Source organism: Rutilus rutilus (assembly GCF_951802725.1).
Source record: "Rutilus rutilus genome assembly, chromosome: 18".
Taxonomy (NCBI): Eukaryota; Metazoa; Chordata; class Actinopteri; order Cypriniformes; family Leuciscidae; genus Rutilus; species Rutilus rutilus.
The window spans coordinates 14,324,232-14,345,723 of NC_140231.1; the positions used below are offsets into that span (position 1 = coordinate 14,324,232).

The 21,492-nt window shown below is 38.0% G+C and overlaps 1 protein-coding gene and 1 long non-coding RNA gene across 2 annotated transcripts; one reads left to right on the forward strand and one right to left on the reverse strand.

Moving 5' to 3' along the window:
• Window positions 1-529: 529 nt before the first annotated feature.
• Window positions 530-7,421, reverse strand: pcyt1bb (phosphate cytidylyltransferase 1B, choline b). Its single transcript, XM_084387051.1, has 8 exons — window positions 7,205-7,421; window positions 5,996-6,095; window positions 5,774-5,890; window positions 3,208-3,359; window positions 1,882-1,960; window positions 1,650-1,792; window positions 1,220-1,408; window positions 530-956 (listed from the first exon to the last, which is right to left on the reverse strand). Exons 1-8 carry the CDS (start codon window positions 7,304-7,306, stop codon window positions 789-791), a joined length of 1,050 nt encoding a protein of 349 aa, XP_084243177.1. The 5' UTR covers window positions 7,307-7,421; the 3' UTR covers window positions 530-788.
• LOC311276974 lies at window positions 848-14,492 on the forward strand. The gene is made up of 8 exons (XR_014625149.1): window positions 848-990; window positions 1,215-1,446; window positions 1,905-1,989; window positions 3,223-3,379; window positions 13,292-13,369; window positions 13,754-13,855; window positions 14,070-14,185; window positions 14,270-14,492. It is a non-coding gene; the product is annotated as an uncharacterized lncRNA (long non-coding RNA).
• The last annotated feature ends 7,000 nt before the right edge of the window (window positions 14,493-21,492 follow it).

Genomic DNA, 21,492 nt, shown 5'->3' on the forward strand with positions numbered 1-21,492 from the left:
TTTTTTTTTAAATGTTACTACTTGTTTCAGAATGTTCAGCGAACATTCAAAAGTAACAATCTCATAATGTTTGCAAAATGAAATGTTCACATAACCAAAGAAAGTTTTTAAAACATTGAAAAACATTGTGGACTGCACATGGACATTTTGAACATTCAGAAAACATTGGCAAAACATTCTTAGAACATGTTTTTAGTTGGGTGTTTAGTTTAGTTTAATAAAATACATAATTCATAAATATGTTATATAATTACAACCATAAAGTTTTACTAATCACTCTAATTCTGTGAGAATAGTGACATCTACATCACAGCTATAATGATAATGACACAATTATCCTTATACAATTTTTTTTTTTCATCTGATGAATGCTAAAAACATTGATAGACAATCAGAATCTACCCAACTTTAAAGAGCTTGAGCATTTAAAGCAGCAGATGCAGATGACAACTAGTGCTGCTGACTTTTAATAAACAGAACGTTAGGGTCCCTTGATGTGGATGTTAATATAGTTATTCTAATCTTTCTAGGGTTGAACAGGCCTTAACTTGACAGATAAATTATGAAGTGCACAGTTCTGTTTAAATGGTATTACAAATCATGGCATTTTAATATTTGTTTTTCTACAGAATTATGAGGTCAGTCTGGATCTTTGAGCAGCATGCCATTGTAGATCTCAATTATGAAACATTTTGGTGCATAAAATACAGTAAACAGAATGAGAAGGTGACTGCATGTGCAGGAGGTAGAGCCAGCATCCATCTACATTCTCCTCCTTGTCACCCTCACTACTGCTGACTGAGGCTCCTTTGGGTGGCGGTGAATGGAAGCGGGGGCCAGTGGGTGACGGGCGATGTTGAGCGCCTTCTGGTGGGACTGGAGCTGGGCGACGTACTTGGAGACTGATAGGGAGACAGAGCCTGGAGAACACGGCCACTCCGCTCCTGGATCATGTGCTACAGAGCACAAAAGAAATCAATTTGAAAAATGGTAAATAACACTGTACATTTAATGCCTGAGTTTTGTTAATGTCCTTCATGATTAAGTAATAAATAAAATAAAGATGAATCAAGATTGTTTCACAAGGAAATACTCTTCAAACTTTTACTTTTAATTCAGTGTGTCACTTGCCATGTCTTTGTAATCATTTGTGAAATTTACTAGCAATTTCTGAGAGAAATTTGTTTCTACACCACTTCTTTCTTTTTTTTCAGCGTACCCAGGCTTTATCTGGACCGAACAGCTCCAGGAAGTTTCCGATGAACTCGCGAGATTTCTCCTCCCATTTGTGGATGAGGTCATGGCTCTTCTCTTCAACACGGTGCACTAAATGTTTGGACTTCTCCTCCACCGTCCTCACAGTCTCCTTCATTTTGTCCACCTGCTCTTGCAGACGATATTTCTTCTCCTGTCAATCAAAAGAGTTGGAACAGATCACCTAAACATGTAAATCCCATCTTCATTTCCTCTTCCTCATACCGTACCAAATTTCTTCCGTTGAACGCTGAACAGAACACACATTTAGCAAATTTTGGAATGACCTGTCAACTCTTTTGCTGGCGACGTGTTTCAAAGATCATATAAAAGTAGTAAATGCCACTTTTCTAGAATATTCCAAGTGTTCTGAAGCCATACAGTTTCTTTCTTACATTGATGAAGCCCACGTTGAGTTCCCGTGCTGTGTATCCTCTCTGCAGATTACGCCTGACATAGACGTCATAGTCTCGAACAATGCGCGTGATGAGATCAGAGGTGGAGATCCCCTCCGTTCTTTGAGTAGCCACAAACATTCCTTACAGATCATGTAGAAGAAGTTTATTCTTATGAGTCCTTCGACTCAGCTCTAAAATTGTGCAGTTTGGTTGCTGTTAAAGTCTTTACCTGCTTCTTTAATATGTTTGTAGACATCGTCTGATCCAGCAGAGGTGTATGGGATATCATCATGTGCCACAAAGTCAATCTGAGGACAACAGGAAAATAAATGAATAGGTATGACAAATATACATAACTTTTCCATGAATATGGTATAAAACAGTGTGTTCCCCCCATTTTTCAATATGGAAACTGAATGTCAAGTTCATTTTGAAATGAGCTGTTTTATTTTCTATTATTTATGTAATTTGCAATTTTTGCAACCCTGTTAAAGTTTTGGACAGAATGCAGTTTAAAATCTTGTCTAAATGTAGTTAAAAAACGTGATTTTGCAAGTGTCAAGCAAAAACATTAATTAAAAAAAAAGTCAATATTGTGTAAATATAATACTGTACCGAATGTTTAACAGGCAAGGTTATTAACTGAACATTAACCGAAATTATATAAAATATATAACAATGTGTAAACTTATTTTATTTTAGCTAGTTGTCAAGGCAGCATTTCTCATTTTCATTTAGTTTAAAGTTAAGACAGCAAAATAACAAACTAAATAAACAATTTTTTTATAAAAAAAGGAATAAAAATGACAAAATATTAACAAAAATTATAATCAACTACTAAAATAACACTGGTAACAGGGTTGCAAATGCAGTCTAAATTAAGGTGTCACTCAGTAGCTGTCAGTCGCAGTGTAGGCTTTTGTAAGTGAATGATCATAAAGGATAACAAAAGGAGTCTTTAATAGTAAATTCCTCTAGGAAGGCGTAGGAGAATCACAGGGAAGAAGCAGAAAAAATACATAAACAATACCAGACCATGAAACAAAGGAAACTGAGAGCTTAAATACATGGAAGAGTAATCAACTAAACAGAAACAGGTGTGTAGAACTAATTAACAACCAAGAAAATTAACATGGGAACACAGGCAAACCAGAACAGTGAAACTAAACCAAAACAGAACACACGTTACATTAGCATCGAGCTGGCTACTATTTGGGACAACAAATGTTGGCTTGTAGTTATTAATAAACTTATATCAATGTAAATTTATTTAAATTTAAAAATATATATTTCTTTGATTATTTTTTCATACAATAACTTGACAAATGCAGTCAACAGAACAACTTGTGTAAAAATTGAGAAAATGGAATGAAATTATTTTCTTGTCCTCTCGTCCAAATTGTGTTAATTCTTGGATGTCAAGATTTTAAAGAATGTTATGTTAATAGGAGAAAGGTTTTGTGGTAATAGGGTTGCACACAAAATGGACATAATAAAATAATACATTTTATGTAATAATGTTTTTTTTACTACAGTGAACTGAATATTAATTTACCTTGTGTTTTTTAAGGAATTCAGGAGTGAGGGTCCAGGGAGCATCACGGACCACCTCGTCCACATAACGACAGTGTATGAGGGCTTCATATCGCTCGTCCTCCGTCATCACTGTGTAGCCTTTATACTTGTGCGTCAGAGCATCACTGCAAACTGACAGAGATACACACAAGGTATGGAGCAGTCATCAGGCATGGTTTAAGACAATGAAAAAGAGACTAAAGACTAAAGTCAAATGAACCTTTGGCTTGTCCAAATTTTGGACATGAGGCTTATAGACCTTAGTCAGGATAGCGCCATAGTGACAGGAATGAAAATGAGGCTGTGAGAGTGTTAGATGATATCTTTATTTCTTAGTGCCGCCACAATATTCTCAGTCCCCCTTCGCTCTGGAATGTATGGGCCCATGTGAAGAGTCATGAACATGGAGACGAGTTTCTGTTTACGAAACTTCTTCAGCTTTATTTCTGCACATCAGCTTTTAGGGAGGTGGAGAGATAGAATAAAGTGCGTTTAATGGATTGTACTGTTGTTTAACAACATACTGATTGTTCAGCTGACAAAACATCTTTCCAACTGGAGTTCCCAGTGTCACAACTTCCCAGTGTCACATCCACCAACTGGAGTGCACATGATCGCCACCAGAGGGCACTCCTCCCATCTCCTTGGATTTCCTATCATGAACTGCATTTCCCATTACCCATTGCCTGGAATTATTATGTTTGATTACTTTCAACTGTGTCTCATTATTTTGTTAATAATGCCTGCCTATTTAGGCCCCGTTTACACGTACATGGTTATTTTGAAAAACTGAGACATTTCCCTTCGTTTGTGCCCTTCGTTTACACGCAAACGGAGAATTCGCGTCTGAAAACGATTCTTTCTAAAAACTCCGGCCAGAGTGGAGATTTTGGAAAACTTTGTTTGCATGTAAACTGAGAAAAACTGAGTTTTAGGGAGCCGACATCACAGTATGTGACTATTTTCGGGATTCTGATTGGCTAACGGTGAAATGTCCGTTTATGAAAATAGCCGGCCACGTGTAAACGTAGCCTTAAAGCTACACTGTGTAATTTTTAAAGTTGATTCTTAGCAAAAAACCCTTTGTTCTTTCAAAATGATATGTGCTCATTAATGTGTAATTACATCTACCAACTAATCAAGTATTCTCGTAAGCGTAGAATCTGCCATTTAGAATACATACGAGCGAGTCACTCGAATGGCGGCAGCCATGTTGCGCCTCCATCTTGAAAATACATTAGCCAAAGAGGGACATACCTAGAAATTCAAGCTTCGCCTTTCGCGTTTTTACACTCAGTGGCACCGTGACGAATGCAAGGGGGAGATTACTCGTGACTGCCGGCAGATTTGAAATAATACGGCCACCGTAGGAGTTAAAACGCCCTCGGAATGGGAGGGGCTAGAAAGTAATATTCAGTTGGTTGTCATAAACAATTTCACCGCTAGATGGGAGAAAATCCTACACAGTGTAGCTTTAAGCCCTGTGTTTTCACTCATTCTTTGCAAAGTCTTGTAAGTGTCACTCTGCATTTCTGAGTGTGTGCCCTCTGATTACCTGTGTTTTGGTTTTGACTTTCTGCCTAGTTTCCTGAATTTTCCTGTTTGCCTGTGTTTTTCTGCCCTGCTGTCTTTTTGGATTATCTTCCCTGTGTTTTGATCAAGCGACAACTTTCCGATCTCTCTCTTGAATCCAACACGGAAGTGGCTTAAACTGAAATTCATCAACTGGCCGCTAGAGACAGGCTCCAAAAGAGAGTCAATCCCATAGAACCCCCATGTTAAAATGCCCAACTTTACAGCAGAAAAAAATATGTTTACAGCCTGGTACAAAAAGTGGTTTTGGTGATTTTTATAACTCTTCCATTTAAATTATATTAAGCCTTAAAGTGCATAATTAAGGCCAATTGTCTGCTGTCTGTTAGCCGTCATGTCATCTCAGCTAATCCCGCCTCTTTGCCCATTTTCGTTTATCCGGGAGTGACGCGCGTTGACACGCTGCCAAGATGGCGACGGCCGGCTCCGCCCACTTTGTGCTTCAAAAATGCTCTTCAGAAACCTACAGGTGACGTCACAGACACCTTTTTTTTTTACAGTCTATGGCAGGGTTTCTCAAACTCGGTCCTGGAGGGCCGCTGTCCTGCAGAGTTTAGCTCCAACCCTGATCAAACACACCTGAGCAAGCTAATCAATGTCTTCAGGATCACTAGAAACTCACAGCTAGGTGTGTTTGATCAGGGTTGGAGTTAAACTGTGCAGGACAGTGGCCCTCCAGGACCGAGTTTGAGAAACCCTGGTCTATGGTTTTTGACCTATTGCCTGTTTTATGGATTATGATTCTGGATGCCCTAATAAAGCTGCATTTGGATCCTTAACTGTCTCATAGCAGTTTGTGACACTAGGACCAATGGACAGTGTGCGCCATTGTAAAGACTGTTTCACTCACAGCCTCATTTGCGTTAAATTCAATATGGCGTCTAACCTGATGTGTTGATATGGTTTTGTTGCAAAACTGGACAAGAGTCTGTGCATACATCAGTGTGACTCACCACCAACAATCAGTTGTGTGTTTGGGAACAAATTCTTGGCCTGCATCAATGCACGGGCATGACCCGAATGGAAGAGGTCAAAGATTCCATCGGCATATACGCGCACGGGCCGATGAGCTGCACAAAAAAACAAATACATACTTCAAGTACAATTTGGATTCACCAATTTGTATGAAAATATTTTCTCTTACCGGTATCACTACACTTGACTCTTTCTCTCACCTGGAGTGCCACGGCGTGCCTGGGCTAAAGTCACTTTGTCTTGTGGGGTGTCCGAGGCACTGCCTGATTGTTTAGCAAAAATGGCTGGTTCTCTTAGAGCCTATCAGAGAAATATTGGCTGTTATTATAAAAAATTACTGGAATCAGGTCCTGTAAAGTACATGAAACTGTCTAAAAAGCTCTCTAAAGCTGCCTGGCAGCAGAATACAGCGTTTTTAATTGCTATCGTGGATCCGTGTGAACGGGGATCGTTTTGACAACATGTTGTCTGTACGCGAAAAACTCGAAGGAATAAATGTTTCCATTTTTAGTACATCATTGCTGTGTAAACGTGGCCTAAAATACTTTACAAAAATTTGATTGCAAAATGTACAAATTCGTTTTTTGTACCTCCTTGAGCAATTATCTTGTCCTTGTTTGATAAGAGGAGCTGAGCAAGCGCTCTATAAATATGCAGGTGTTCAATAAACGTGCATGAATGAGTGTATGCACAAATTCCCAATAATCTATGATGTTGGAATTGCCCTTTAGAACCATCAGCTGTTCGGGAGGGAACCCCTCAGACAGATATAGATAGTTATAATCACACCACACCACTGCTTGATGGATCTGATTGGTGGATATGAATTATGATGAGCTGTATATAAAATAAATAATAATTGCCGTGACTAGAGGAAGGCATCAGGCTTGGAATCTGTACCATGTACTCAGATAACAGACTTCATAGATTATGTAAGAGAAATACCAATGATTGAAAGCCATGTGCTGCTCTTTTGGTTTCATATTTCCATCAAATCAATTTTCAGTGCATTTTAAAGCATTCATTCATACAATTCATAGATTTCTCCATATAAAGTGGATACATATTTCACCGCAGTAAGTTATTTTCTGCATGGTTAAGACTATTGGTTACACTTTACTTCGATGGTCCACTTCAGACATTGTACTATAAGTAACTTGTCAACTACATGTCAACTAACTCTCATTAGGGTGATAGTGAGCTGTAATAGAGTGTTAGGTTAGGGTTAGGTGTTAGGGTTCGGGTTAGTAGAATAAGTTGACATGTAGTTTTAAAGTTAATTATAGTCGGTATAATGTTTAAAGTGGACTATCGAAATAAAGTGTTACCAGAATATTTTCGAGAGGACAGAAACAGATGCTGCATAGTCAAATTATGAAATTATAATATTATTAGTTGTTCAAACTAACCTTAATAGGTGGCCGCTTGCGTTGCTGCTGTTGCTGTGGTTGAGCTCCTCCTCGACCAGCACGACCATTCGCACGGGATCCATTTCTTCTCCTGTTTGCCATGGCAGAGATTTTTAGTTTACTCTTATTTGGCTTTGCACTAGTTGCACTCTCCCAGATATGTGACAAGCCTTTGCATTTACTCCTGTACTGATAACTGGCCAGTCACACTGACCCTTGTGACGAGGCAAAGGAGCAAAGGTTGTTTTTCATGTGCCTTTAATACTTTCTAGGCTCAATCAAATGTATTGTTTTAAAAAAATATTGTGTGCTGTGCTCTTCCTATTTGTTGTCGTGAGTCTCTGTTTATTTACTGGAAGCCTCTCGACAACTTCTGCACATGGGGAGTCAAAGTTAGATATACTGGTCACGCTTTATATTTGGTGTCTTTACTATGTACTTGCCTTAAAAATAATTGTTTGGTACAGTGTACTTTTTGTGTTCATGTTGTATTACAAAACACTTTTGCTGCTATTGTGTGCTTTTGTTACTGTGCTTTTATAGTTGGGTATGTAGCTGTGTTCAGAATTAACTTATCAAGCTCATGTAAAATTGTACCTGTCTTCACCTGAAGTGACTCAGGTTAACTCCAAATAAATTTCAGCTGTTCTTATACCATTTTTTTTCCAAAATTGTTTAGAAGATAAAGAGAACTTTTAACCTTTCAGCATGACAGTTCTGTCATGACAACTCTCTGAGTGTTTGGCATGGTAATGGATATGGCAATGTTGTATGTTTGGTCTTGGCAGAATAGGTCTGCTACGCTGTTGCTGCTGCTTTTATTGCTGCTGCTGCAGAGCAAGTACATGACTTGCTACTGCCAATGCATACACAGACATGCTGCTGTGAGCAAGCAAGACATGCTGCTGATGTACAATATAGTGTACATGAATTACCTGTAGCAGATCTATACAGGTGGAGTTGGGGAAGGTGGTGGGTTTCCGAAAGCATGCTGCACTGCTATAGCAAATGCTACCTATGTATTTGAAGGTTGAGTAGCGAGCTCATTGGCTACTCATACAGCAGGAACCAATCAGCTGTGCCCTATAGAGAATGATGTGATTTAAAGGACCTATTAGCCTGTGCCATCTAGAGTTTCATGCCAGAACTTTGTATTTATCCAACACACACTTTTGATAAATATGAGCAAAGGCGGCGGTGAAAATAAATCTGCATTGGTTTTCCTTTTGATCTTTCATTAAAGAAATTCACTAAATTCTACCTTTTCATTTTTGGCCACAATTATTGGCACCCAGTTATTGCAACATTCTTTTACCAAGATAACAGCTCTGAGTTTTCGTCTATAATGCCTGATGAGTTTGGAGAACATCTGACAAGAGATCAGAGACCATTCCTCCATACAGAGTCTCTCCAGATACTTCAGATTCCCAGCTCCATGTTGGTGCTTCTTCTTCTCCCCACTTATTTTCTATTGGGTTTCAGGTCATGGAACTGGGACGACCATGGCAGAAGCTTCTTTTTTTGCTCAGTGACACATTTTTATGTTGATTTCGGTGTTTGTTTTGTAACACTGTCCTGATTAAAAGACTAAACCAAAGCCTATTCTTTCTTGTCAGGGATCACTGTAAATAACAGGACCCAAGCGCAGAGATGAGTGGTGAATGGTGTTTTATTAACAATAAAGTGTGTAACAGTTGCACAGTCCAGAGATCTAGACAGGAGACTTGGGCACAGGATTGAGCAGCCCGCGAACTAGCAGTCAGTGCAGTCTCAGGCTGGGCAGGACAGGACTCGAACACACACAGACACACAACACAATGGGAGAAACAAGACACAAGAACAAAACCACTAAAACATTAAATAAATATAAGGCAGGGCAAACACAAGAGTTATGTGACTGAAAACCTAAACCTATACATATAAGGGAAGAAAACTAAACAAAACACTTAAAGGAAATAATTCAAGTAAAACAAGTACACAACAGGAGAAAGCTAGATAATAGATGAGTGTGAACCCAGGCTAAATAATAAATCAAAGAGAAAACCAAAGTAACAGAAACTAAATCTATAAATCCGATTGACAAAAACTAGAATAGCTCAAGTGAAACAAGGCAAAAGGCTAAATAATAAAGAGAAGTTAGAATAAGAAAACCCCAAAGGAAAAACTGCAAGGATACAAGAAGCTACAGAGAGAACTCTGGACAATCACACCTGGGTAAGAACATGATACTAAACAACGGTTTAAGGGTACGTTTACATGACAACGATATGCTTAAAACGGAGAATTTTTTTGCGTACAGACGACACCATTGTCAAAATGATACCCATTCACACGGATCCGCAAAAACTACTAAAAACCCTTTATTCTGCTGTCAGCCCATTAGATGGCGATGAAACACTGTAGACCGAACACGTAATACGCATGTGCATGACGTCATCGTCTTCAGATATTTTCGTTTACGCAGAGACCATTTTCAAAAACATGCACTTTGGAACCCGTTTTCAAAAGTTTGCGTTTTCAGGCACCCAAAACGCTGTTGTCGTGTAAACGAACGGCCAAAACGCATAAAAAGTTTTACGTTTTTACAGCCACTAAGACATGAATTCAACACAACAATCCAGCAAAGACAAGCAAGGAAGCACAATATAAAGGAAGTGAAGCACACAAGGACCAGTTGAGCACAATTTTGTTGAGGACCAGACCAGGACAAAAGAGGGGGCAAGACAAGGGGAGCACATGGCCAACACAAACAAAGACAAAGCCATGTGCTCAAGCACAAAACAAACACGGAAACATTAAACAAACACACAACAGACAAAGCTGCCAGGGCAGAGCCAAATAGTCAGGTTTTTTTTTATTTTTTATTTTTTATCTCTTAGTATTTACTAGAATCCATGATACTATGTCTCTGAACAAGATGTGCAGAACCTCCATCAAAAAAAAAAATAAGCCCACAACATTAAAGATCCAGCAGTAGATTTAACCATGGGCATGGGCACTGAACCCATCTGCCAAAAAGCTCTTTTTGTAGTTTAATCTGTCCATAGAACCAGGGCCCGTTTGAAGTGGAGTCTTACAACTGAATATGCTGGAGTTTGTTTTTGGATGAGCAAGGAGGATTTTTCTTGAAAGCCTCCCAAACAACTTGTGGTGGTGTAGGTGCTGTTTGATACCTTTTTTTAGGCTTTCTGACCCCAAGACTCAACTAATCTCTGCAACTTTCCATCTGTGATCCTTGGAGAGTCTTTGGCCACTCAAACTTTCCTCCTCGCCGTGCATTAAGACAATATAGACACACGTCCTCTTCCAGGCAGATTTGTAACATCTTTAGTTGATTGGAACTTCGTAATTATTGCCCTGATGGTGGAAATGGGGATTTTCAATGCTTTAGCTATTTTCTTACAGCCACTTGCTGCACATCAGAACTATATTCTTTGGTTTTACTCATTGTGATGGATGATTAATGGAATTTGGCCTTTGCGTTTCCTCATATTTATACTCCTTTGGAACAGGAAGTCATGGCTGGGCAATTTCATGCTCCTAGTCACCCTAGTGTGCTAAAAATATGAATGGGAATATACTTCAGAGATATTTCACTCATAAGAATGTCACAGCCGCCTTTGCTCATATTTACCAAGGTTGCCAATATTAGTGGAGGGCACTGTAAATCAACAAAAGAATGACTTCAGCAAAGAAAGATGAATGTTTTGGAATGGCCCAGCCAAGTCTCAGACTTGAATCCTATGGAAGATCTGTGGAGGGACCTGAAGAGGGCCGTGTATGCAGGCGACCCTCCCAATTTAACAGATCTAGAAAGTTTTTGACAAGAAGACTGGGAAAATATTCCAAGTCAAGATGTACAAAGGTGATAGACTCCTATCAAAACAAACTGAGTGCTGTGATAAAATCAAAGGGTGATTCAACTAAGTATTAGTTCAGGGGTGTGCACACTTATGCAGTTATTACACACAATACAGTATTTTGTTTTTATCTGAAATGTGTCACTTTGGTTTTCAGTGGCATTGCATAGGTTGTAATTTTTACATTACACATGCAAAAGGTCTGATATTATTTTTCTTCGTTTCGTTTTTTTACATTACAAGAAAAACAGCAGTTTTTACAGGGGCGTGTATACTTTTTATATACTGTACATGCAAAACCTTACGCACTGTGGGTTGTGGTAGACCAGCTTATTAATCACCCAGCGTGATTGTTATCTTGAGGACACACACGTAAACTGCAGAATTATTTGAATTTGTAGTTATCTTCATTAAAGAAATACATATTGTAAATATTTGATGTACCTCCTAGTATCTTTTATTCACTGCAAAATGTAGGATTTACTTCCTACTGCAGGTAATTTGCAAACAGGCAAATGTTTGTCTCTCTTTTTTCCATTCATTTGCCTTTGGTGGCCCCGCCTGGATCATAGTTTCCTTTATACAGTGTCATCTTGCATTGCATTCCTTTAGTTGTGAAGCCTGCCAATCCTGTTGTACAATTACTTCAGAAAATGTGAAGAATTTCATAAAAGAGTCATAAAAGGTGTTGGAGTCAGGAGTCAGACTTCTGTAGTCACCTGTGGATACTGTATATGCTATTTCATTTGGGCTTATTTTTTGTCTGGATATTTTACTTCATTGTGGAGTAGATGGATGTCTGGAAATTCACAATGTCAAGCCTTCCCTTCACAATGCTGAGCCCAGGGACAAAAAGGTGATATGAACTTTTGCTGTGATAATTGTCTTTTAGAAAGCTGTAAATTGTTGACTTCTGTTTGGTTTCGGGTGGCAATAACTTTTGTAATAACTTAACAGTAATACACTAGACATCAAATATGCCTATTATAGTGACCTTTTTCACTTTATGCAAACTTAAAAATGTATTAATGTTTTTGCATTATATATCAAAATATAAAGCCAAGTTATTGTAAAGAAAGATAGCACAAGAAAAAATTATAAAATGTAGGCCTATTTGTTAGGTTTCAGATCCTAAACCAATGGATATATCAATATGGATATAGATAGATATTCAAAATTGGATAAAATGGATATCCAAAATGTTTAATTAAATCACTTAAGTGTCCAAAAACTTTTAATTACTTAAATGTATTATAATGATCTTTCAAGCATCAGGCCTATATAATGTAATAATGTTTGTTCATATTATTAATTAATTTTATTATTAGGTTTTAACCAGGTGTATGTTGCTGCTAAATATAATGTATTAATAATCCAATCATCCATAGGTCTTATATAATTTCTTTATGTATTTATTCATGTAAATGGGTTATTTTTCCACCAATCAGAATGAATGCTTCGCACTACGTAACATATCTCCATACATGTTAACAATCGAGGGTTAATCACGTTTAAAACGTAGCTAAGCTAATCACATCATTACATAGAAAAAATCTGGAACATCAAGAACAGCAACATTATATTTCAATGGTAAGTATGTTTGCAACTATTTATGGCTATCAAGGGTGTACAAACTTAAAGAATTTGCAGAGGCTAAAGATCTGGCAAAGATGTCCGACCGGACGGAAAAAAAAAATGGAGATGAGCATGCTAGTGGCAACAAGAACAGAAATATAAGCTAAATATAAAATAGTTAATCTGAACAATCAGTATGAACTATCTACAATTTAATTTAGTTTTTAAAAATTTCTGTACAACGTGAAAAAGTTGTAGAAGCTCTAGTTGTGCTTCATGCTAGCATGTGACACAGCAGTTTCACGATCGTCACGTTTCCTCTCCCCTGTAACATATAAAGGTTATAATACTGTTATATTATCAGATAGTATAACCAGTCTCTTTCATTAGTTAGGATTAATAAAGATTAAACAGAGATTTTAACTTGCAAATTTAATTTAAACAATGGATTGCAAATATACAATTACATTTGTTTTGGAATGCAAACATGCTAGCATTGCAGAACAGGCACACAGTCTCGTAAGGACTGCATTGCTCTTGAAATAAATATATTTTGTGCATCATATTTTTGGCATTTTACATTAATTATATACATGATCATATTTTTTTAAATGTTAATATATAAAAAAAATATATATATATTTTTTTTTAGGGCAACACATGCTGCAATTTCTCCTGGTTGACGGATTTGGAGTTGTGTCCAACTGCCATTGCCTCTTGGCAGATTAAGGTAGTTTATCCCAACTATTTATTAATTAAACATCTAAAAACTATCAAACTAACAATCTAAGTTTTATTTTGCATATATCCATTTCATTATGTTTAGTATCCTGTACAGTGTGTGGTAAATCATGATGGTCGAGATAGACAAGTGGTGTTTGACTCTGAATCATTTCCCAATTATTTCCATTTCATCGGTCAACCAAATGTAGGTCATAATAATTCACTCAACCTGATAATGCTCAAATGTATTATTTAAGCAATTTGGTATAAGAGGCCATTCTATATTGTGAATAAAATCATGGGTAAACTTTATATGCTTTAAAACGGACAAAATTAAATAACGTTGAAATGCTTATTAAGTCTTGCTTATCAATACCATAATTTGTTTCAGGTTTCTGTGCAATGCCTGGAGAATCCAGAGGGTGAAGATGGAATAGTAGTGTTTGATTCTGAATCATTTCCTAGTAATTTCCAGTACATCATTCAACCAAATGTATGTCATGATAATTCACTCAACCTATCATGATTGATTCATTTGTAATGTATGCTTTCATGCGATTTAAAAGCTGGACCTGAAATTATAATTATGCTGTTGTCAGTGTAAACAAAAAGTGTGAAAAAGTTTAAACAGTTTAAATGAAATTAGTATGGTTAGGAGCAGCTTAGGTGTTGTTTTACATATTTAAAACCATTGTAATGTGTTTCAGGTTTCTGTTCAATGCCTGGAGAATCCAGAGGGTGAAGGTGGAGTAATACCGATTGGCCATGAATCATTTCCAAGGGTCCTGTCACATCTCTCAAATGGGAGACCTGGACAAAAATGGTGATGTTCATTTATAATTGAATCACATATGCATGTAAACATGTATATGTAATTGAAAATGTAAAAATGTATTGTGGCACGCAGAGCGAGGCCGAGAGTCGTGGGAACCACACTGGCCTCTAGTCACACGGAGGAATTCCGGAAGGATAAAACAAGGAGAGACGACAATGCAAGACGAGAGAGGACCAGGCCTGGGCTTTACGTTGTGTTTTGTCTATGTTTGTGCGGCAGTCGTCTGTAAGGGGATGACGCTTTACTTTTGTTTTGTTCTTTGTTTATTTTTGGATTAAAGTTTATGTTGAACGTTCGAGATTCCCGCCTCCTTTTTTCCTGAGCTTCTAACTTTGTTACATGTATATTGTTGTATAATATCAAGAAAATGCAATTACCCTGCCTACTTGTTTGTTGTTTATTTTGGATCCCTTTTTTCCAACACATATTTAGCCAATGAACTGAATAATGTATTGCTTACAATGCTGTTATTTATTTTTGTTTGTATCTAACAAATGCCTTATACTGTATGGGCAGAGATGTACAGTAATTGCTAATTAAGGACACTTAACTGAACTGTGGTTCTACTCCAAGGGGTCTGCAGCTAATACTAAACCTCTGTTTAGTTAGTTAAATGTATGATACTTGCAGTGCCTCAACGAGCGTCCGGATGCAGTCTCAGGAGAAAGTCGTAATGGTTCCGTGATGCACAAAGTATCCTGACAAAGCAATAGTGCATAAATAATATGACAATACTTTAAAAATACGAAGCCAGGGAGGAGACATAGGCAAGAATAGCCAGGTTGGGACCCATAATACAGCCAGGATGAAAGCCCACAGCGGAGTTGAGGGAGGGAGGAGCCATGGCAGATGAAACCAGGGGGACGACAGACTGAGATGGAGCTGATGGAGGTGAAGACCCAGGCGGAGCAAAAGAGCCGATTAGACCTGGCGACACAGAAGGTCCTGGAGGCCATGGCAGAGCCGCGGTAACAAGCGGCCAAGGTGGAGCCAGGGTGACCAAGGACCAAGGCGTTGCTGAAGGTAAGGCGGAGCTCGACAGAGCCGAAGGGGTGGAAGGGTGAAGCACAGCTGAAGGCCAGAAAGTCTGTGGTGCAGGTAAAGTGATGACTGACCAAGGCAGAGCTGGAGGGACAAAGGAGCCCAGTGGAGCCGTATAGACGAGAATCAAAGGTGCAGTCGAAGGGGCGGGGAGCCAAGGTGGAGCTGACTGGTCAAAGGGCCGAGGTGGAATGACAGGCTCTGCGTCCAGAGATGAAGCCAGGTGATCCACTTGCCAAGTAATCCCCTGGCTCCACTGTGATCCGTTGTTCAGCAGCGGCCACTACACATGCGGTGAAATTCCCCTGAGGACCAACATCAGGCAGGCGTGCCTTGAATCACGATCTGGGTAGTGGGTGAGACAAAAAATGTATTCATGTGGTCCTTAAGGGTTTGCTCCTCTTGCTCTAAGCAAAGCAGATGGACTGCTGGTAAGTCAATTATTATAAATAATAGTGTGGGGCTGAAGTAAGCGCACAATGCTGGAGATTAAGGGAAATAAACAATCTTTAATCATAAATCCAAGGAAAAACTCAGGAGAACACAACCATGTTAAATCATAGACAAGACTTAAAGAACTAAGAGGAACGAAGGGCTTTGGACACAGAGTGAGGTAATTAACTGGAACAGAAATAGGTGCGTGTTTACAGGAAAAAACAAATCACAATGAAACTAAACAGACTTAGGGGCTGTTTACACTACACCGTTTTCAACTAAAACCGGAAAACTTTTTATGTGTTTTGGCCATTCGTTTACAGAACAATGCGTTTTGGGTGCCTGAAAACGGAAACTTTTACAGAAACGGTCTCCGTGTCAACAACACAAACGCAAATCTCTGAAGACGATGACGTCATGCACATGCGTATTACGTGTTCGGTCTATAATGTTTCATCGTCATATGGCCTTGCAGCAGAACACAGGGTTTTTAGTCGTTTTCGCGGATCCCTGTTAATGGGGATCGTTTTGACATTGATAATGGTTTCGTCGCGGAAACCGCAAAGGAAAAACTTCTCAGTTTTAATCATAATCATTGTTGAGTAAACGTACCCTTAAACATAACCCTGATAACTGCTAGTTGTCATCTAGTTGCAAAGTAACTGAACTACAAGTAGGCTAACTAACCATACCCTAACCTTAAACCTATAGTATGGACATGTTTATTAATATTACTCAGTACTTATTTTTGTGATTACACTGTAACCATAAAGTCATACAGGTTTGGAACTAAATTATGACAGAATGTTTGGGTGAACTATCCTTTTAAGGTCTTGCACGATGGTCTGCTAGTGTTTTCATTCATTTCAGATATCACATAAAACTGTGGTTGGTCATTGTACTCTTTGGTCAGATGGCCCCTTCCTGTTTACCTGAGCAGGCTTAGGCCAGAATTAACTACCATATACACCAGAGTCTATGCTATGCTAGTGTTTCCTGCCAAGTTCCTGCCATTAGAATGTAACTGGCAAAACTTTACAAATAATTAAGGAGTGTGCAGCCACATCATGACCAGCAGAGGTCAGCATAACATTTTAACTTAAAACAGGCTAGATTTAAAGTTTCACCTCTTGGTGTGTCCCCTTTCATAATGTGAGGTATCTTTTTGTTAATCTGTCTATATTCTTCATTTTTGAGTTATAAGCTGAATTTTATACACGTCTGGCAGAGATAGTTAACAGTACAGACAACCACTTTTACCATGGATCAGTTAAACAAATACCAGGTCCTACATAAGCTTCTTTTGGCAGCCGATCTAGTGATCTCAGTGATTTCTGTTTCCACCATACAGAAATGGAAGAAAATAGTGAACAAAAATTGGTGGGAAACCTATCAAACTTTGTGAGTGACACAATTCTTCACAAATGTGCTGTGTTTTCTACATATGCATAATCTATTTTTGTAAGTGCTTTTGAGATCTTTGACAATTTGAAACATTGTTAAAGCATGACGCTTATTTGTTAGCGGGAAAAGACGAAACAGGAGAAGGAACTACTTTAGTCTGTCCCTCTCCATGGGTGTCCAAAAGATTACAGTCACCTTTGTATGAACAATCACCTCTGGCATGTGTGCACCTGTTTTTAGTGACCAAACATGATCATACTATCCAAGAACAATGATTTCATTTGAGTTGTTGTAGAGTGTTATTTAATGCAATGAGGCAGTTTGGTTTTCAGATACAGAATAAGAAAATGCCTCATTTTGAATTAGCAATATGATTAATTTAATCATGTGGCCATTCTTACCTTGTCCTTGAACAAAGAGGTCAACAACAGACGTATATGTCTGCCAAAATAACTGTTGTGCTGTTTGAATAAGGTGTTAAGAGTAATAAATCACTTCATTCACCACTTGCAACTCTATAAATACATGGTAGGCCACTCATTTGTCTGAAATGAACTTAGTCAGCATTTCAAGCTCATAGTCAACGGCCTTGTGCAGGCTACTGTCCAGAAGCAAAATGGCAAACAACCACCTCACTGTTCTCAGAGGCATGTCTGAAGCGTTGGGCATTTAGTGGACAGATTATCCCAATTATCTGCCAAAGTAAATCACCAGCTAGATTTAGCCTCATGCAGGACTACATAGGCAACCTGAGGCACTACCAGTTTCAGGGAACTGTGATGAAATCAAAATCAATAGAAACATATTCTGGTGTGTTACCAGGAAGATGACATATATGCAATATCAGCTGTTTCTTTGGAAGAAATAGTTGAATGTAATTCAAGTTTTTCACAAAAACTAATTTGCCCATGTACAGTATACATTTTTATAATATAATATAATATAATATAATATAATATAATATAATATAATATAATATAATATAATATAATATAATATAATGTAATAATTGTCAGGGTTATGGACTTTTATATTCTGTTTTGTTTAGTTCCTGCTTCTCTGCTCAGTTCAGTTCTGGTTTTCTTGGTTTCTGATTATCTCCTCATTTGTTTCCATGGTTATGTATAATTATCACCTGTCAGTCATTATGTTCATCTTGTATTTAAAATCCCTGGTTTGTTCAGTCCCTTCTCCCTTGTCAATTCTCATTTCAGTTTGCGTTTTTGTTTATATTTCTCCTGGTTTTGTGGATCACAATAAAGACTGTTATTCCTTATGATACCCTTCATCGTGCGATTCCTCATTAATATCATGACCCTGTCCCTGTCAGAGAAAATATGGATGAGTTTATCTCTTCAACTGGATGGCATTTATTGTCAGGTTTAGTAAGGTGGTAACAAAGAGGCGGCAAGTAAGCACTTTAGTCTTTTAAAGAGTATTATTATATTGCATTTTTTTTTTTCATGTAGGTTTATGTGCTATATGATGAGTCATAAATATGTTAGCTAGCTTATAATTGAAGTTTCCTCTTTGAAATCTTACCCATGTGTCATTTTAAGCCTCAAGTATTTTGAAGAGCAGGTGCAGAGTTAAATGAGCACCATTATCTGATCAGTTGTGTGTGTGTGTGTGTGTGTGTGTGTGTGTGTGTGTGTGTGTGTGTGTGTGTGTGTGTGTGTGTGTGTGTGTGTGTGTGTGTGTGTGTGTGTGTGAATGCCTTGTAGGTCTGGGGTCAGTTGCCGCAAGCATGAGCGGATCAACTATGCAAGTATGGAAAGAAGATGGCTCTGTATAGTGCTCATACATAGTGCTCTATATTCAGTGACAGGTTTTTCATAACCACAGGCAGTGCTCTCTAGGTTTCCAGGAAGATAAAATGGAGTTCTAGAGCAAATCATAAGTTACGTCATGACAAACAGCTTCATTCCCTCTTGTCATTCATGGAAAGTTCTGGGTGTGTAAAAGGGTGGTCACTTTGATTGACATTTTCCTAGAAGTTGATGGAAATTATTCAGGCTGTTAAGTAAGGGATAATGTAGAACGAGGCTGTTGTTATAGCGAATACAACCCCGACAGGCTGATCAGTCTTGAATCAGCCTGAAGAGGTTGTATTCGCTATAACCACCGCCTCGCTCTACATTATCCCGCTTATTACATGGCTACCTACTAAGTAAATCAATAATTTGACACAAAATATTGATTTAAAAAGGAGTTTATTGATTTAAAAACGATTGTATTGCTTCCGCTAAAGAAACGGTTAGAATCCTGCGTCCATAGCAACGGTCTGTTTTTTAATGGCAACGGCAAGAAATAACAGACCGCATTCTACATTAGAATTCAACCAAGCCATGTAATAATACTAATTATTACATGGCTAGTAATAATTTGTATTATAATGTAATACTAATTATTACATGACTTGGTTGAATTCTAATGTAGAATGCGGTCAGCCTGTCGGGGTTGTATTCGCTATAACAACAGCCTCGCTCTACATTATCCCTTACATAACAGTCTGAATAATTTCCATCAACTTCTAGGAAAATGTCAATCAAAGTGACCAGCCTTTTACACACCCAGAACTTTCCATGAATGACAAGAGGGAATGAAGCTGTTTGTCATGATGTAACTTATGATTTGCTCTATAACTCCATGGTTGTATTCGCTATAACAACCACTTCGCTCTACATTATCCCTTACATGTCACTTAAGCCATTATAATTATCTCCAATAATAAATACATTGAATGCACTATTTAAATCTGGGGTACTCAAGTTCGGAGGCCAAGGGGGACGCATTTTAAACCACATAAAATGCAAAGGACCACAAATTACAACTTGGATCGTAAGACTTTTATCTACAGCAGGCCTACTTAAAGCAATATTTGTCGTTTTACTGAGTTTATTATCTAGCTAAGTCTTACTAAACCTGTAATGGTTGTCCTATTTAAAGTGTCACTAAACATGAAAAAAAAGGTCAACATGCATAAAGAAAAATTATTGAGCAAATAAACTTAACAAGAACTGATGAAAAGAAGTCCTTATTCCTATAGTGAAAAGTCTGTATTGTTTTCACAAGTAATTTCAGGTCTGGCATTTGTCTGAGATTGTCAGCAAGACGAAAATGTTGCACCTTTTTATAGTCTTTTTTTCCTATTTAATAGTTCCTATTTATACTCAGGGTCGCTTTACAAATGTTTCATTATTATTATTATTATTACCTCTAACTTTTAATTATAACCAACATTGTAAACATGTTAAATAAGAGATTCTCTGTGAGCTCAATGAAGTGACTTCAGCTCTGTAATGGGAGCACTCTCTGCTTACATTCTGTTTAGAATTACAATATAACACATTGACATTAAGAATAAAAGTTTTGTTTTTCATGTTTCAGGAGTGTCAACTGCATTAAATGATGCAAAAATAAAGTTACTTCATTTTTAACATACAAGCACAGTCTCACGCATTTGACAAATCTGAGGCGGGCAGGGGGGTGTGTGGGGGTCCATGGCCGGGGCTGTGGTTCCCTGAGGCGGGCAGGTGGTATGGTAGGGAGTCACTTGTTTATTTTTGAATGAATCAGTGTTTTTAAATTAATTGGCTGAGTGAATGATTCAATGACTCACTCATAAGGCCAGTCACTTGCTTTGTTTTCAAAAGAATCAGTATTTTTAAACAAGTTGGTTGAGTTGATTCAATGACTCACTTATAAGGCCAGTCAGTTGTTTTGTACTGAATCAGTGTTTTTGAACGAATCAGTTGAATCAGACCATGAATCAGCTCAGTGGCTGTCTCCGCAATCACATATATAGTAGGTAAAAAACAATATGTGAAAAGAGTAGTAAGATCTCTGATACTGTTATTTGATACATATTTGACCTGAATTAGAAGTCAAAAAGCTGAATATTATTGAATAATTGTTGTGGCATTCCTACAATGTGGATGTTTGCTCTTTGTGCTGGGTGTCAGATCATTGTAAAATATAGAAGCATCTTGATTTATTGAGGTGTCAGTATCAGCATGCCAGTATGACCATTACTGCTATCCGGGGCAGCTGTATTAAATAAGAGGGGGCTTTCTGGGGATTTGTGGAGGCACGACAGGTTTGGGTTCCATGAGAACACTGCCTAATCACGCACCTAATGGCCTTTTACTGCTCAGCCAGAGACATAGACAAAGAAACGGGTAGTTGTGGGGTTTGGGGATGCTGAAATGACCCGAAAATTCTCTGAAAGGGATTTTCAATGGTAGAAGTTCTCGGATCTGCCGAACTCTGGAAGAATTTTGCTACCAGCTGAAAATGTGCAGTGTTGCTTTATTTTGTGTACGATTTAGTCCAGTAGTAGTCCACTATAAGGATTATAATCATACGCATTTAGCATTTTCTGAAACATTTTCTGAAAATTTCAGAAAGCATAA